Source organism: Zootoca vivipara, chromosome 16, assembly GCF_963506605.1.
Source record: "Zootoca vivipara chromosome 16, rZooViv1.1, whole genome shotgun sequence".
Classification (NCBI taxonomy): Eukaryota; Metazoa; Chordata; class Lepidosauria; order Squamata; family Lacertidae; genus Zootoca; species Zootoca vivipara.
This window is the reverse complement of record NC_083291.1, coordinates 20,631,270-20,646,080: the sequence shown is the minus strand read 5'-3', so window position 1 is coordinate 20,646,080 and position 14,811 is coordinate 20,631,270. Positions and strand designations below refer to the sequence as shown.

The window sequence follows — 14,811 nt, the reverse complement described above, 5'->3', positions numbered from 1 at the left end:
TTATTACTGCTATATAAAGCGCTTGGAGCCAGTTTACTTAAGCCTTGGAGATGCCTTGCCTAATATGTGCCTATTGCACATATTTTACATATGTGATCTAATGTTTGTTCCACATTTGTGAAGAGTCTTTTAGTGTGACAGCACCTATACTCTGTAAATCTATCTATTGGCAGTAGCCAGGAAATCTTGCTATTATTTTTAGAAGACATCTGAAGACAGCCCTGTATTGGGAAGTTTTTAATGTTTGGTGTTTTATTATGGTTTCATATATGTTGGAAGCCATGCAGAGTGGCTAGGGCAACCCAGCCAGGTGGGTGGGGTATTATTGTTATAATGATGATGATGATGATGCTTTAGACACCTACTGAAAACTTTCCCCTGTAAGCCTGCCTAGACTTATAATTTAGTTATTTATAGTTGCTTTAAAAGGTTTTCGTGATTTGTATCTGTTTTTTATCCTGTTTGGCAGTTTTATCAAAGGTTTTTAACATATTGAGCACTAAAATCTTTTATGAAAAGATAATAAAACGCAGTATCAAAAATGAAGAATAACAAAGAGAAAGAAAATATAAAATAGAATACTTATGATCCTTACAAAACACAGTTACTCAATAATTATTTTATTTTATTATTTAGAATCAATTATTTGATTCTAACAGTTTTTTGGGTTTTGCTGTGTTTTATCAATTTATGTCCACCATTTAGAAATATTTAGACTACTTAATCAGAAAACACTCTAAATAAGCAAATAGATAAAATAGCATCTTTTCCGCCAAATGTCAAGACTGAATGTGCCTTAAACATAGTTTTGAGTTGATAAATATTCCCTGCTTGCTCATTTTCTTCCTCTTCCTCCTCTAGGGCGGCAAGATCCCCATTCGCTGGACAGCCCCAGAGGCTATCCAGTATCGTAAATTCACATCCTCAAGCGACGTCTGGAGCTATGGCATTGTGATGTGGGAGGTCATGTCCTATGGCGAAAGGCCCTATTGGGACATGTCTAATCAGGATGTAAGTCCTAACCTGGAGCAGACACTGCTTTTGATCTACCCATGGTGTTGCTGGTGGGAGACCTTCATCCATACCGCAGTGGGACTACCTGACATACATGTCTTAATGCATTGCAGGTCATCAATGCTATTGACCAGGACTATCGCCTGCCCCCTCCCCCAGACTGCCCCACTGTCTTGCACCTCCTGATGTTGGACTGCTGGCAGAAGGAACGGGTCCAGAGGCCCAAATTTGAGCAGATCGTCAGTGCCCTAGACAAGATGATCCGCAAGCCGTCTGCACTCAAAGCTACTGGCACAGGAAACAGCAGGTGAGACGGGCTCACATGGGATGGGGGTGGGCTTTAGAGTACGATACGATCCGCAAGCAGAAGGGAGGGAGGGAAGAGCTGCAATTCGAAACTGGGAAGCGACTGATATTTGATGGGTTGACCTGGAATCTGGTGCCTCCCGCAGACAAAAATAATTTTTCATCAAAAAACCCAGAAAAGATACACACACGTTATGTTCACATATCACAGAAGCTCACTTTGCATAGTGATTTGCGACAGCAAAAGTTCTGTTTTCAGATGCTTTACAGTGCCTGGGGTTAGCAAAGGAAAATAAGTCCTTTAACATTTGAGTTTGGGTGATAAGTAGAGTTGCAAGTATACATCACAGCAGTGTGGGAGAGGAGGGTGGTAATCACAGAACTCATAGAATTGCAGAGTTAGAAAGGATCCTGAGGATCATCTAGCCCAACCCCCTGCAATGCAGGAATATGCAGCTGTCCCACACAGGGATCGAACCTGCAACCTTGGTGTTATCAGCACCACACTCTAGCCAACTGAGCTACCTAGGCATGGCACTCCTTGGCTCACGGAAGACCCAAGAATGTCTCTAGTATTTGAGCCTTCACAGGGCACAGTGTATTCTCTCCCAAATGTATCCTCCCAATAGCTCCAAAGAAGCCGATGCAAAATAACCATGATAACATTTAGCTCTTACATAGTACTTTCCCCAGGCATGGAGGATAGATACATCATAGTACAACAACCCTGTCATGTAGGTCTGTGTTATTATCACTATAATGCGGATTGAAGGGTCAAAGTTAAGGTATAAGAATAGTTTGCCTAAGGCCTCAGGTCATAATGAAGGTGATATTTGAACCAGCGCGGGGGTGCCAACTTGAATAAAATATTTGGGGGGGGGCAGGTATGTCGACAAGATATGCCACGTGTGCACCCTTTGAGTGGCAATGCCCATCAACTTTGGAGGGCCCAGTCCCCTCAAATATTTTATTGAGCAGGGGGGCTGAAGGGACCCCGGCCCCTAGGAGTTGGCTGCTATGTGCCAGGGATTTCCAGATCCAGAGTTCACACTCTCAGCCACCCCACACTGCAGCAGGTCTGTTATTGTCATAAAGATGCTGTGCTTCTTTAGTGGACCAGCAGCATGCAGACTCCCTGGGTCCCTGATTGGGATGCTAAGCAAGGAGAGTCCCTGAGGGGGAATGTTACTTGCACTGAGCATGGTGTGGCTGAACGGGGCAGATCCCAACAGGTGAAGAAGGGCGAAGGTGCTGAAGGAGCAAGCAAAATGGGCAAAGGAAGAAAGGCTTTTCTCTTGGGGGAAAGTTGGGGAGAGTTCTCAGCATGAGCTGGCAAGGATGTGTGTGGAAGCTGCTGTGTTCCCATCTGCCTTTCCCAGCTTCACAAAGCCAGATGCTTGGTGTCCCGAGGGAAAGATTCAGCCCGGATTAGATGGCTCCAGATCTATGGAAGGAAATGCATCCTGTTAGCATGGAGGGATTTTCCCATGGGTATAACAAGGTCTCATCCTTTGCCGGAGGAGAGGAGGGCCTGGTTGGGCAGTTTATTTTATTTTATTTTATAAATACCTGATCCAGTGCTGGAAGAGGCCTTTACTTACAGCTCACTCTCTACGAGGAGGAAAAGCAGAAAATGCTGTGCCTTGAAAATTGAGTGAGGAGCTTCCAGGCTATATGGTTTTCGTTCCTTTGAGTACCAAATCCACGTTATGCAGCAGTCACACATTTTCTGCAGATGCACCTGTATCTTATTGGTGATTCTTGCAATAAATATGCAAAGTGGAAACAGAAGGCACCTAAACAATCAGTGCAGTTCTAAACATGTTTATTCAGAAAAAAAAGTTCCACTGAGTTCTGTGAAGCTTCTTCCCAGGTCAGTGGATTGCAGCTTTGCTGGAGGGGCACTGCAGGGCTGTAGTCGACAATGCCCCCCTTTTGCACACCCATTGCATGTTTGAGGATTCATATACTTCTCCTTAAACATCCCAAATGTTTCAGTATATGACTCTCGATATTTTCTTGTGCCCATTTTGAATGTATTTTCTTATTCGTAGACCGTCCCAGCATCTGCTGAGCAACTCACCCCCAGACTTCCCCTCACTTACGAATGCCCACGACTGGTTGGATGCCATTAAAATGGGTCGCTACAAGGAGAACTTTGACCAGGCCGGCCTGACCACATTCGATGTCATCTCACGCATGACTCTAGAGTAAGAGCCACATATCTCCTCTTGAGCGGCAGCAAACCTGGGAGTTGTACTCAACTAAATATTTGCAAGTGCAGAAGGACTTCTGCAAGCAGAAAGAAGCACCTCCCTCTCTCTCCTTCCTGTGTGTGCCTGGGGGTGTGTGTGTCTCCCAGCCCCCCCCCAGCATTTTTGGGAGCAGGGTGAAGAGAGGGAGTGGAAGTTCCATTGCACTCCCAAAAGTCGCTTAGCAATTTCAGTTTAGGTTGGATACAATCCTGGGTTTCTGACAAAATGTATGCTTAATGGGAAGCTGCAGCAGTATTGACTCTGATGAATGTGCCTGTATGATGCATGTATTTGCAAACTCATATTCATATCCGTCGCATATTTTGTAACCCCAGAAATAAATTAAAATAAGAGCTCTGCAGCTGTTCATATACTGTACTTCAGTTCTTTTGCAGCTCCCCCCACCCTTCTATATTAGTCTTGCAGACATTTGTATCGATAAAACATTGCAGAAGAATTGCAAGGCGGATGTGTAGAATAACATTCCCAATGGAAGGATTCCCTTACCTCTAACCAGTAGCAAATTTCATACAGACTTTCTGCCTTTTATTTGCTTATTTAATTTTCAAACATATAAACCTTTTCTGTTGCTGAAGGTTTTGACTTGACGAGGAAAAACCCACCAAAACACTATTTATTTAATCTTTCTAAAAATAACATGTGAGTTTGGCAATGCAGAGGACAAAAGCCCCATCTAAGTTCTTCCTCTCCTTTCCCCCCCCCCTTTTTTTTTACTTCCAGGGACATCCAGCACATTGGCATCAGCCTGGTTGGCCATCAGAAGAAGATTCTCAACAGCATCCAACTCATGCGGGTGCATCTCAATCAGCTTGAGCCTGTTGAAGTCTGACACAGAGAGCACACGCCAAGGACTTGGATACTGAAACGAACCTTTTGTTGTAAAAGGGAGACAGAGGAGTAAATTTCAAGCATCAACAGAGGGTGCATGAGATGTTGCCCTCCACTTCACAGACCGGAGCTCTTGGAGATTTGTAGGGTTATTTTTTTGTTGTCGTTCGGGGGTTTTGTTTTTTGTTTTTTTTAAAAAAAAAACCATAACTTGAGGCACTACAAATCCTGCGGTATTTAGATAAATGGGTTGACTTGTACATTGAAGTGGGTTGGGGAATTAGTACACAGGGTAGAGCTGGAAGGATAGTTTTGGTGTTCAAAACAAACCTGCTGCCATTTCTATGCCACGGCTAGCCAGCAGGCTTTGTACTTTGGGTTGGCAGCCTCTCAAAGACGTCTCTTGAGCCGGATCAGGCACAATATAGAGTTAAAACTGAAAGCCGAAAGACACTTGTTGCCAAAAAGAAATCCCTTTGAAGCTTTTGTTCCAATCGGGGGGATTTGGTTCTGAGAAAAGCAGCAAGCCTCACTACCCCACATCCTCGTTCTGGCAAAGACAGCTGTACAGTGACGCAAGATGGCATCTCAGACAGCGAGTTTTAGGCACCAATCATAGGGTGGCAAAGCGGGAAGCAAGCAGATCTGACCCATTTGGGCACAATCCACAGGGGTGGTCTCCAACTTTTTTTGAGTGGGACTTGCACTGGAGGACTTCACAGGGTGGGTTGGGCCCCATATTAATCAGGGAGGGGCGGGGGCATTTGGGTTTTCCACCTCAGGCACCAAAACATTCGGGGGCAGCTATAGGTCCTGCATTCATCCCCCCCCCCCAAGAAGGGAACCAGGATAGCAGCTTTTTAGTAATCAGGTACTGGGAAAGGGATGAAATTCTGTTTAGAGAGCAGAAGGTTCCTTCTTGGCAGTTTCCAACTGGATATTCATACCACCAGAAATGAAATAAAATATTTGACAGAGGAATTGTGTTCCCTAGGCATTATTAGATGAACACAGCGATCTGCTTCTGATCCAATGCCAGGGCTTTTTAGGTGCATTGTTCTATGCTGAACTACATGCAGTGTGGATGGACCAGCTTGTACTTTGCATCATTTTTACCGCTCACCTTCCTTAAAAAAGTGCCTGGATCAGATGCAAAAGTGCAGAAATATTTTTTCACCCGGCATGGAATACAAATGATCCCTTTACCTTGTGCTTATATGCAGGTGGTGTCCTGCTGGCAGACAGTGGGTTGGAGACGCACAGCAAATACATAAGCTGGGAAAGGCAGAATAAAAATCTGCAAAAGAAATAAACGCATTCCCAGGGACAACACAAGGTGAATGGGAAGGCAGCTCCCTGTCAGCACTGTGCAGTGCTCAGGAGGGGCATTGGACATCCAAGGAGATCACACATATGTTGAGCATCATCCATGCAGCGTCAGCAGCCCAAGTTGCTGAGTACAGTGGTACCTCAACTTACGAAGACGATCCATTCCACGGTCATCTTCGTAAGTCGCAGAGCACGCGCGCCGGGAGGACTTCCGGAGGCTTCGACTTCGGAAGTCGAAGCCTTTGGATGTCGAGGTATGACTGTATTAGGGGTTTCATGCATGGAAGTCCACTTCCATGCGCAGCTCTGCACTGTGGCCTCAAGGTAATGCATTACATTTTAGCATTGTGCCTTTAGCAATCTGTTTCAATGAATGTATATCCCTCCATCATGCATTTGATGCAAGAAGTTGGAATGTGTGCAGAGGAGGGCATATCACCCCACAGCTCAATCAAATCTGTATGTATGCATTGCAGCAGGTAAGGGGGGAAACTCTTGAGTGACACTGCTGCCCAAGGTCTCTGGATTAATAAGTATAAAGGCGGAAGTACTCACCAATTGCCGCTGGAGAGAAATTAGCATCCAAGTTCTAGTGCGCTAGAAAATGTTGGCAGTCATATTTTTAAAACATTACAATGTTAACATTTGAACACGCAAAACAAGGGTCACGATGCTGATATTGAGAGGATTCTTTCCAGAAAGGCAGCCTAGAAACATCTAAAATAAATAAAATTGTGCAGACGTAGCATTTAAAAAATGTATTTTGTAACAGGAGCTTTAGAGAAAATGTTCAATAATGGATCCTTATGAACCCAGGACAAAGGAATCTCTGGATTCCGTATTTAACATAGCTCAGGTTTAACATTATAATTACTTGAACCAAGACATAGATTGCACACACCATGTTTGCAAACAACAAAATACAGAACGGACACCGCACTCTTCTAAAGTTACCCCCTGACACCAAAATTAAACTTAAAGAACTGAAGGTCTCGGCAGAACATTCAATTGAATTTGACAACAGAGACCTAGGAAGATGAAGCCAAAATTCACATGTACAATTAAACAGGGAAATGAGGTTTAAAGCACAGTATCACTAACAAGGAACTCTGGTGAGCACTGACCGGGCTAGTTACTAACCTCTCCATGTTAATTTTGTCCACCAACCTTTTCATAAACTTCAGCCTCAATGGTAGTCAATGGCATTTTTTTAAAGAATACAATTAATCAAATTAGCACTGATCTACTTTCTTCCACCAGAGTGGTGGCAATGCTAGCACCAGAATGCTTCCTCATCTCACCCCTGGTAATGTATAGATAACTAAAACATGTCATGCCTTGTTGCAAGCTTCTCTGCCCCTCTCCTCTACTTCACTGACAGGGTAGGAAACGGAAGATGCTACGCTATCTTGTCACGTTCCAAATGTTAGTTTACTAGACAGGCCCCAAAGGGCAGACAGGGTTGCTGTTTCCGGCAGTAGCCCTGCAATCTCTGCATTGTCACATTTCAGCAATAATAAGGCAAGCAGGCAGGAATACTGATCTCCTGGAAGAAACATTGAAGAGGAGACTAGAGATGATAAATGGGTTAAAATATAAATTGCACAAGGAACAGTCTGAAGCAGGGATGGGGAGAGTGAGTGCAAGGAAGACTGAGCGGAGAGAAAGAGACACAGTGAGAGAGAGCACAAAGCAACAAGCAGCCTAAGATGGAGCTCAGAACAAGAAAATGAAAAGCCAAAGAGCGGAAGACAGTGCACAGAGTGCGAGAGCATGCAGAAAAATGACTCGCTGCCCCCAACCTCAAGAAAATGAGCTGCTGGATCAGAAGCAGCAGCTGCAACAGACCTTAAAAACACTCCTAAAATTAGAAAGCTGCCTGAAAACTGCAAAGCTATTCCCTTTTGCCGTCCAAGTGCAGGGCCAGGAGGCCGAGGTTTCGGTTGTGCAAGTCCAGATTTAAACTACGCGTTAGTAACTAACTCCGTACTGTTTAGCTCGGCTGAGCAGAGCAACACATCCCCCAAGGAAGGGGCTGAATGTCCTTCATTTACCAGCTCCTAGGAGTCTCTGGGGTGGAACCAGATGCTACAAGGAGCAATTGCAAAACGGCGGGGGGGGGGGGAATGAAAAAATCACAAAATGACACACTGTCTCACGCACACACACTGTTGCATGCTACACATGACCAAGGTGAGAGGAGGCAAAGCAGCAGCAACACAATAAAGACAGCAGCATCTCCACCCTCCTTGCCATAGCTGCTGTTCCCCGTCCTGCCCCCGCTCCCCTTGGATTTACCTTTCACTACTGGCATAGGTGTGGTGAACTGTATCCCAGCGGGACTAGCTTATTCTTTAGAATCTCTTCTTGTTCTAAACAGCCATATATAAACTCATGGGTGTTACCAGCTCTTGACCTCACCTGGAGTTCCATGAAACATGCAGTAGTGGCTACAGGAGGAAATCTATTCTCCAAGAACACAAGAAAAGTTAGACCCAGTGTTCTCTCAATCACCACTCAAGGTATAAGATCTGCAACACTCATGGGAAGTTCTTTTAAAAAAAGAAAGAGTCTGTCCTCGAAGGATGCTACAATCTTGGTCGTCTCCCAAGTTGTTCTCCTGGACTTGTGACAATTCTCGGATGTTGGCGTGCTTGCTTGCACTTCCACAAGAGAAGACCTTCCCGGGTCTTCTCCTTGCAGCAAATGTGGGCTCCAAACTATCAACAGTCATTTGATAGTTGTCAGTGCCAGAGAATTTTAAATAAGTGTGGCCATTACAATAGCCCTGAGTGGCCTCTAGCCCCTATTTCACGAGGAGACTCTTCCACAGGCACAAGTTCCCGTGCTCACACATGGTAGACCTCTTCCTCTTCCATAGCACGGTTGGTGTATCCTGGAAGCTGGACCAAAGTGTTGCGCCTTATGATGTCCCAGCCGCAGTTTGAGCTCCTCCGCGATAAATTGGGTGAGTCAGAAGGAGTGCCAATGGGCACCTGCTTCGTTGCGCAAGTCTGTCCGCCGTCTTCTGCCCCCACTGGCAATTTGCGCTTCAGGTACTTTTCAAAGGCATCCCTGCGGTGGGGCTCAAATGTTTTAGGCTGCTTCGGCTGCCGGTTTTCACAACGACTTTCAACCCTATAGGCAAGAGAGAAACAAAAAAGAGGAAACGGTTTATTGCCCAGGTTTGGTCCTTGTTCCAAGCTGAAGACAAAATAGCTTCAGCATGTTAAATCAGCATGGCCAACTGTAGCATCAAAAACTTGTCAAAAACCTGAGCCTAGGTGTATGGGAGACTATCGAGCACAGTGTTGCCTTTACTCTAGACTCCTAACTAGAAAGATCCTTGAATCTTCTTCTGGAAAAGGGCTGGAGAGACAGTGAAATGAAAGCTAAAAATCCAGAGAAGCCCAAACCACTGTTCAACTTGGAGCTGGGGGAGCAGGATGGACCAAGACGCTTTACTTTTGTTTTGCCTTAAACTTAAAATTTTGTGAATTCTATGAAAGGCCTTCTACCTTTCCCCCATAACTGATACACTATATCCTTGTTTTTAAATTCTGAATCAGAAGAGAGGGGAAATCTGTTCTCCTTGCTCTGACTCCCCTAGCACAGCAGCAGCAAAGAGAAGGCAATCAGCTTTGGCCAATTTCTCTCCCCATCATCTGGCACTTTTACTATACAGTGCATAAATTTAACCTGTGGGATTCATTTGCACAAAATTCGCTGGAAGCTAAGTAGGCCAGAATTAATTATGCATGTGATCATGACCAGTAAGAGCTCAACGCAGATTAGCAAGAAGACAATACAGCTATGATTATACTTCACGAAGGCTATTTTCTGAATGGCAGTTTACAAGAGCCTACTAACCCTGCTGGCAGGTTCATTCATTTTCCCTCCAAACTACAGGGGTGCAGAATCAGACAGGCACCAAGAATAGATTCCCTGCACAAATGCAGAATCCTCTACAGAGCCAGTGATATGCTCTACAGATATATATGATAGGCTCCCATAACCCAGTACTATGTGCCACCACCACCCCCAAAGAATAGGACTAAAAAGAACATGTCACACCCCACATTTCCCTCTCTTCCAAATGCTGTGCCAAAACCATTTCTCCATTAATATAATCATAGGGTCTTGGAAGTGCCTGCCATTTTCAGCCATTTTTCAAAACTTGTGGGAAAGTATGTTTGCACTCTTCCAGTGCTGTTGCTATTTGTGGCTCCATTTTGCTTCTTCTGGCCCCTTGTAGTCCTCAGCTTCATTCACCCACAAGTGCCACTTTGTTCTGCTGGCTGTGACGGCAACCCACACGATTCATTCAATGATATAGTCAAGTACCTGGATAGCTCAGTTGGTTAGTGTGGTGCCGATATTGCCAAGGTTTGACCCCTGTATGGAACAGCTGCATATTCCTGCATTGCAGGGGGTTGGCCTAGACGAGCCTCAGGGTCCCTTCCAATTCTACAATTCTATGTAACAATGCTATGTTTCACGTGACGAAATCATGAGCACACATCATCACACAGGGTTGTGACAGCCAGCTGGGCAAATTCATCCGTGAGGGCAATGAACAATTAAGGCCAGTGGTATTAAGCAGCAGCCAAGGGGGAGAAAAGAGTCACTGGAAATAGCAGCTGAACAATGCAAATTATTAGTGTGAGTGCATTGGATTTTGAGGCTGAAGCCCAGGATTCCTTGCAGCAGAATGGGAAGGAGGGCCCTGAAATACAGGAGGTCTCTGGATAATCACATTTTGACAGGAGTGATGCTGCCTAAACAAAAAACGTCCCTGGAAGAGCATTAAGTCCACAGAATAAAATTGCCCAACCTGCATCACTGCAAATGCACTATTTTCTGAGGAAATATGGAAATCAATGAACATTGTTTGCAATCATCCTTCCCCCGCCCCCCTGCTGGTTGCCTCAGATTTGACCTTTAAGAGTAGCAAACCTATCTGACGACAGTAAGGTTGCTTTGGGATATGGCGTTGTATTTTTACTCCTTGGCAGTGTCATTTACAGTATGTTATATACAAATATCCCTGGGCTTCGCCAACTAGCTGTGTTAGTGAAATTGTCCGGTTCCTAACCAGAAAAAAAATGCATTAACAGGCCACTTGTGCATTTGTCCCACAAAATGAGCAGCTCGTCCTCTGTCTCAAAATGATGGCAGTCCTTTGGCAGTAGCCCCATTCAAGTGTTCTAAAAACCTCATGCGATGCGGGGCGAGTGGGGCTGACCTGCTGCTGTCCACATCACCTTCCCCAAGTTGGAAGGAGGGCACCTGAAGCACAGATCCTGCTCTCCTGGTGTAGGCTGCAGATGACTGATTTAGAACCTGAGAAAATCAGGGTTTAAACAACGTGTGGAGAACCTACACAAAGAGAAACAGCTTCCTATGCGGACATTGCACCAGCAGCCCATGGAGGATGACAGTATGTGTGGAGCTGGTTCAACTCTGCTTTGCAATACACAAACTGCACCAAAGATATCCTCCACATTTGCTTCTCTGTTGGGAGAAACGGGCAAGGTCTTCTCCCTCCTCTGCTTCCCATTTCCCACCACAGTTCAACACTCAAGGGAGATGCACAACTGTCAGAGCAAAGCTCTTCCACTTGAAGGCAGCTTCAGTCTTACAACGTAAAGATTATATGAAGTTTCCATTCTCAGTGACCTGAAACTGTATGTCCGTCCAGGGGAAAGAAATGCTTCCCCCTTGTGTTCTGCTGGGGAAAGTACGGGGTGGCGGTGCAGAGATCAATGGGGCATCTCCAGATCAAGACAATCATGACAAATCACTCCACATTTTGTCATACCCCCTAGGCAAAGAGGTAGAATTACCCTCCTTGCAAACGCAACTAATTCAATTATATGGAGCTATGAGAGGGGCGGCCTCCTGCCTTTACCAGCTGTTACCATTCCTGTGCCAACTCCCAAAATTCAAGTTAGCAGTGAGTTCTGATGCAGTGCTTGGAGTGTATGTATTGTTGAGGAGGGTGGTTAAGAGAGCCCTGCTTTACAGAAGACAAATCTTCAATTTTGAAGGGCTATCAGAGGACAGCCTTCTGTTTGAAAGTATCAACTGTCTGAGGGCTCTCCAGTCCAAGTCTGGTTTAAAGATAAGGAACCAGAAAAGATAGAAAGCAAGAACCTTGGCATCACCTATCAACACTTAGCAGCACCTGGAGAAACCACTATCCTGAGATGTATTGCATTTCTATTTAAATTACAGGAATCACAGTGGTACCTTGGTTCTCGAATTTAATCTGTTCCAGGAGTCCGTTTGACTTCCGAAACTGTTCAAAAACCAAGACGCAGCTTCCGATGGGTTGCAGGAGCTTCCTGCAGTCAAATCGAAAGCCACGTCAGACGTTCGGCTTCCGAAAAACGTTTGCAAACTGGAACACTCCCAGGTTTGCGGCGTTTGGGAGCCAATTTGTGGACAAAGTAGGGATGTAAACTAGGGGAAAGCATTCATCACAGCAGTGATGAATGAGGCACGCATGTCTGCACAAATCAGTAGCCAGCAGTAGAATGAAGGCAAGCAGGCCCCCATTCATTTTTATGAATGCCCCACCCTGCTCTCCCCCAAGCCTTACTGTGAGGAAGGAAGAAGGTGTCCTGAGCAGCACAGGGCTCCAGCAAAGACCTGATGGTCTTCTCCTTCAGGGGAAATCTCACCCTGAGCATCTTATTCCAGCAGGAGAGATGACACTTGTAGCCCCACCCCATCTCCCACTGGAGGAGAAGTCCAATAGGTCTCTCCCCATGTTTTCAGATCCCTCTGCTTCCTCATATACCCCTTCTCTTTCCCCCTTGGCCAGCTGTTCTTCCCAGTGAGTGTTGCTAACAACCAGAGAACCTCCTTGAGGTTTCTGCATGTTTGACATAGACACTTGAATGCAATTGACTTGTCAGAAGAACATCTTGGTGTTGGCCCATTCCTAGATCAAAATGTTGTGCAAATGACCAAAAAAGCTAGATGTTAAATCCAGATATTTCAGGCCTTGGCAAGTGCTGCCAGGGCATATCTAGCTGCCTTTTGCAGCTATTTTAATATGTGACTAGCAATAGCCTGCAAGGACAAGGCCACAGGTGGAACTTTTTTCCAGCCAAACTGCATGGGGTTTTAACTGGAGATGCCATAGATTGAGCCTGGGTATCAATGCAGGCACACCGTGGACTCTACCACTGTGATAAATCTTAAAGTGGCTCTTCAAGTCATCTGGTATTCAGCTCTATTAGCAGAAGAGTATTTCCCTGGGGAGTTATGTAGGCAAAGTATACATCCTCTACAGCTGTTACCACCCAAATCGCATGGAAACTTCCTACAAGTTTGAATACCATCAATACATGATTGCAAACTTCACACATGGGTAAAGGTAAAAAGGTAAAGGGCCCCTGGACAGTTAAGTCCAGTCAAAGACCACTATGGGGTTGCAGCGCTCATCTCGCTTTCAGACCAAGGGAGCTGACGTTTGTCCACAGACAGCTTTCCAGGTCACGTGGCCAGCATGAATAAACCGCTTCTGGCCCAATGGAACACTGTGATGGAAGCCAGAGCACACGGAAACGCTGATTACCCATTTATACATATGGGTATACTTAGCAGGGTAGCTGCTGCTCCCTGTTGAATGTACACATAGGGCTTACCCACACTTACTCTTTCCATGCTGAGGTCCACACTTTAACTTGTCTGTGTCTGAACAGGGTTTGTTTGTTTGTTTGTTTGTTTGTTTTTGCCCTGAGCTTCTCCCACAAAATACTATTTAGTGCTCAATCAGAGCAAACATCAATTCGGGTTTTTCTGCAGGTTGATGTTTGCTCTGACTGAGCTTTGAAGCACAGGTTTCCCACAAGGAAAGCTCCAAAGCAACATAAATGGGAGTTTGGACTGAGAGATTTAAATCGCAGACCATGCCTGGAAAGCCCATAGTTTGTTGCTGTGAAATGGACCTTGGAGAAAAAGGTAAACATCAGATCCAACAGCCTCTACACTAGAAAGGTACAGAAAGCAATGAAAACCGAATGAGAACTCAGCTTGCTGAAAGGGAGTTTCCATTTCTCCAGTGCTAACTTTTAAGAGAAATGTTGTAATATTGCTCTAAGCACAACAGGTGTTCAGTTGCTAATGTTATCCTTCTGGATTGCAACCTGAAACCATTATAGTGTAATGTTTACATGAGATCTGGGTTCTCCAGAATTATTCACCTATGTCACTTGTGGAATTTTCCAAATCAGCAAAGGGGTTTTTGTTTGTTGTTTTGGAAAGTTTGAACAAAATATGCCGAACTTTTCCATAAACTGAAGGTTAAAGAGAAAAGGCAATATAGTTTCCACCTGCTGTGAAAGAAAAGTATGGCCATTAATTTATTGGAAAGTGCTGCAGGGATCACAGCAGCCTGAAACTTAGCACGGTCAGAGTTTGCCTGTGTAACTACTGTTGGCAAAGCTATTAATTTTAATAACACCAGAGGTTAGGAGTGTATCAGATGTACACATAGTACACAACAGAGAACCCAGTGCCAGCACAGGACATCTGGGAAGAAGGCATTTGTGCGTATGCTTCAATTTGCTGAAGTATAATAATTAACTCTCCCCCCCCCGACTCCAAATAAGATCTGCAAAGATAGTCAAATGTAGATCATGCGGGAATCTAAATGTATGCGACACACACAAAAAGGCACATGGTTTCTTGTTTAGCAGCCACAGCACAAGGGAAGAATCCCACCAAACCAACACAGCACTGTGAATGATAATAGTTGGGAGTTGCCAGGAAATGTTGCCTAAAGCAAGATTTGGCAGTGAATGTGGAGGTCCCTGCTTGGCCAAAACACCAGAGGAATTTTCAGGGCTCTAAAAGGGGTTAATAGGCAACAGAGGTTTTTTTTCGATGGGGTTCTATACATTTCTTATTGTTATACTACCCTGGCATGGAGAAAAGGCATAGCCAAACCTGAAAACCGGTGCTGACCTGAAAGTTTTGCAAAAATAATGAGAGGAATTCAACAGCACACTAAGGCAATCATTCCATCAGGACATGCCTTTTTGGC

At 44.9% G+C, this 14,811-nt stretch overlaps 2 protein-coding genes across 6 annotated transcripts in view; one reads left to right on the top strand and one right to left on the bottom strand.

Annotated features, from left to right (window-relative positions):
* Nucleotides 1–5,405, top strand: part of LOC118075359 (ephrin type-B receptor 5) — a 155,198-nt gene extending 149,793 nt beyond the window's left edge. For all 5 annotated transcript variants that reach the window (XM_060268951.1, XM_035097271.2, XM_035097274.2 and 2 more), the window contains 4 exons: nt 862–1,011; nt 1,128–1,321; nt 3,375–3,530; nt 4,317–5,405. In XM_060268951.1, the coding sequence (XP_060124934.1) occupies nt 862–1,011; nt 1,128–1,321; nt 3,375–3,530; nt 4,317–4,425 (609 nt within the window). In that variant the 3' untranslated portion in view covers nt 4,426–5,405. The remainder of the gene's footprint in view (nt 1–861; nt 1,012–1,127; nt 1,322–3,374; nt 3,531–4,316) is intronic.
* A 658-nt stretch (nt 5,406–6,063) lies between these two features.
* The window catches only part of LOC118075360 (transient receptor potential cation channel subfamily V member 6), a 69,945-nt gene continuing 61,197 nt past the window's right edge, over nt 6,064–14,811 (bottom strand). The window contains exon 15 of the mRNA XM_035097275.2: nt 6,064–8,891. Coding sequence (XP_034953166.2) covers nt 8,603–8,891 — 289 coding nt within the window. The 3' untranslated portion in view covers nt 6,064–8,602. The remainder of the gene's footprint in view (nt 8,892–14,811) is intronic.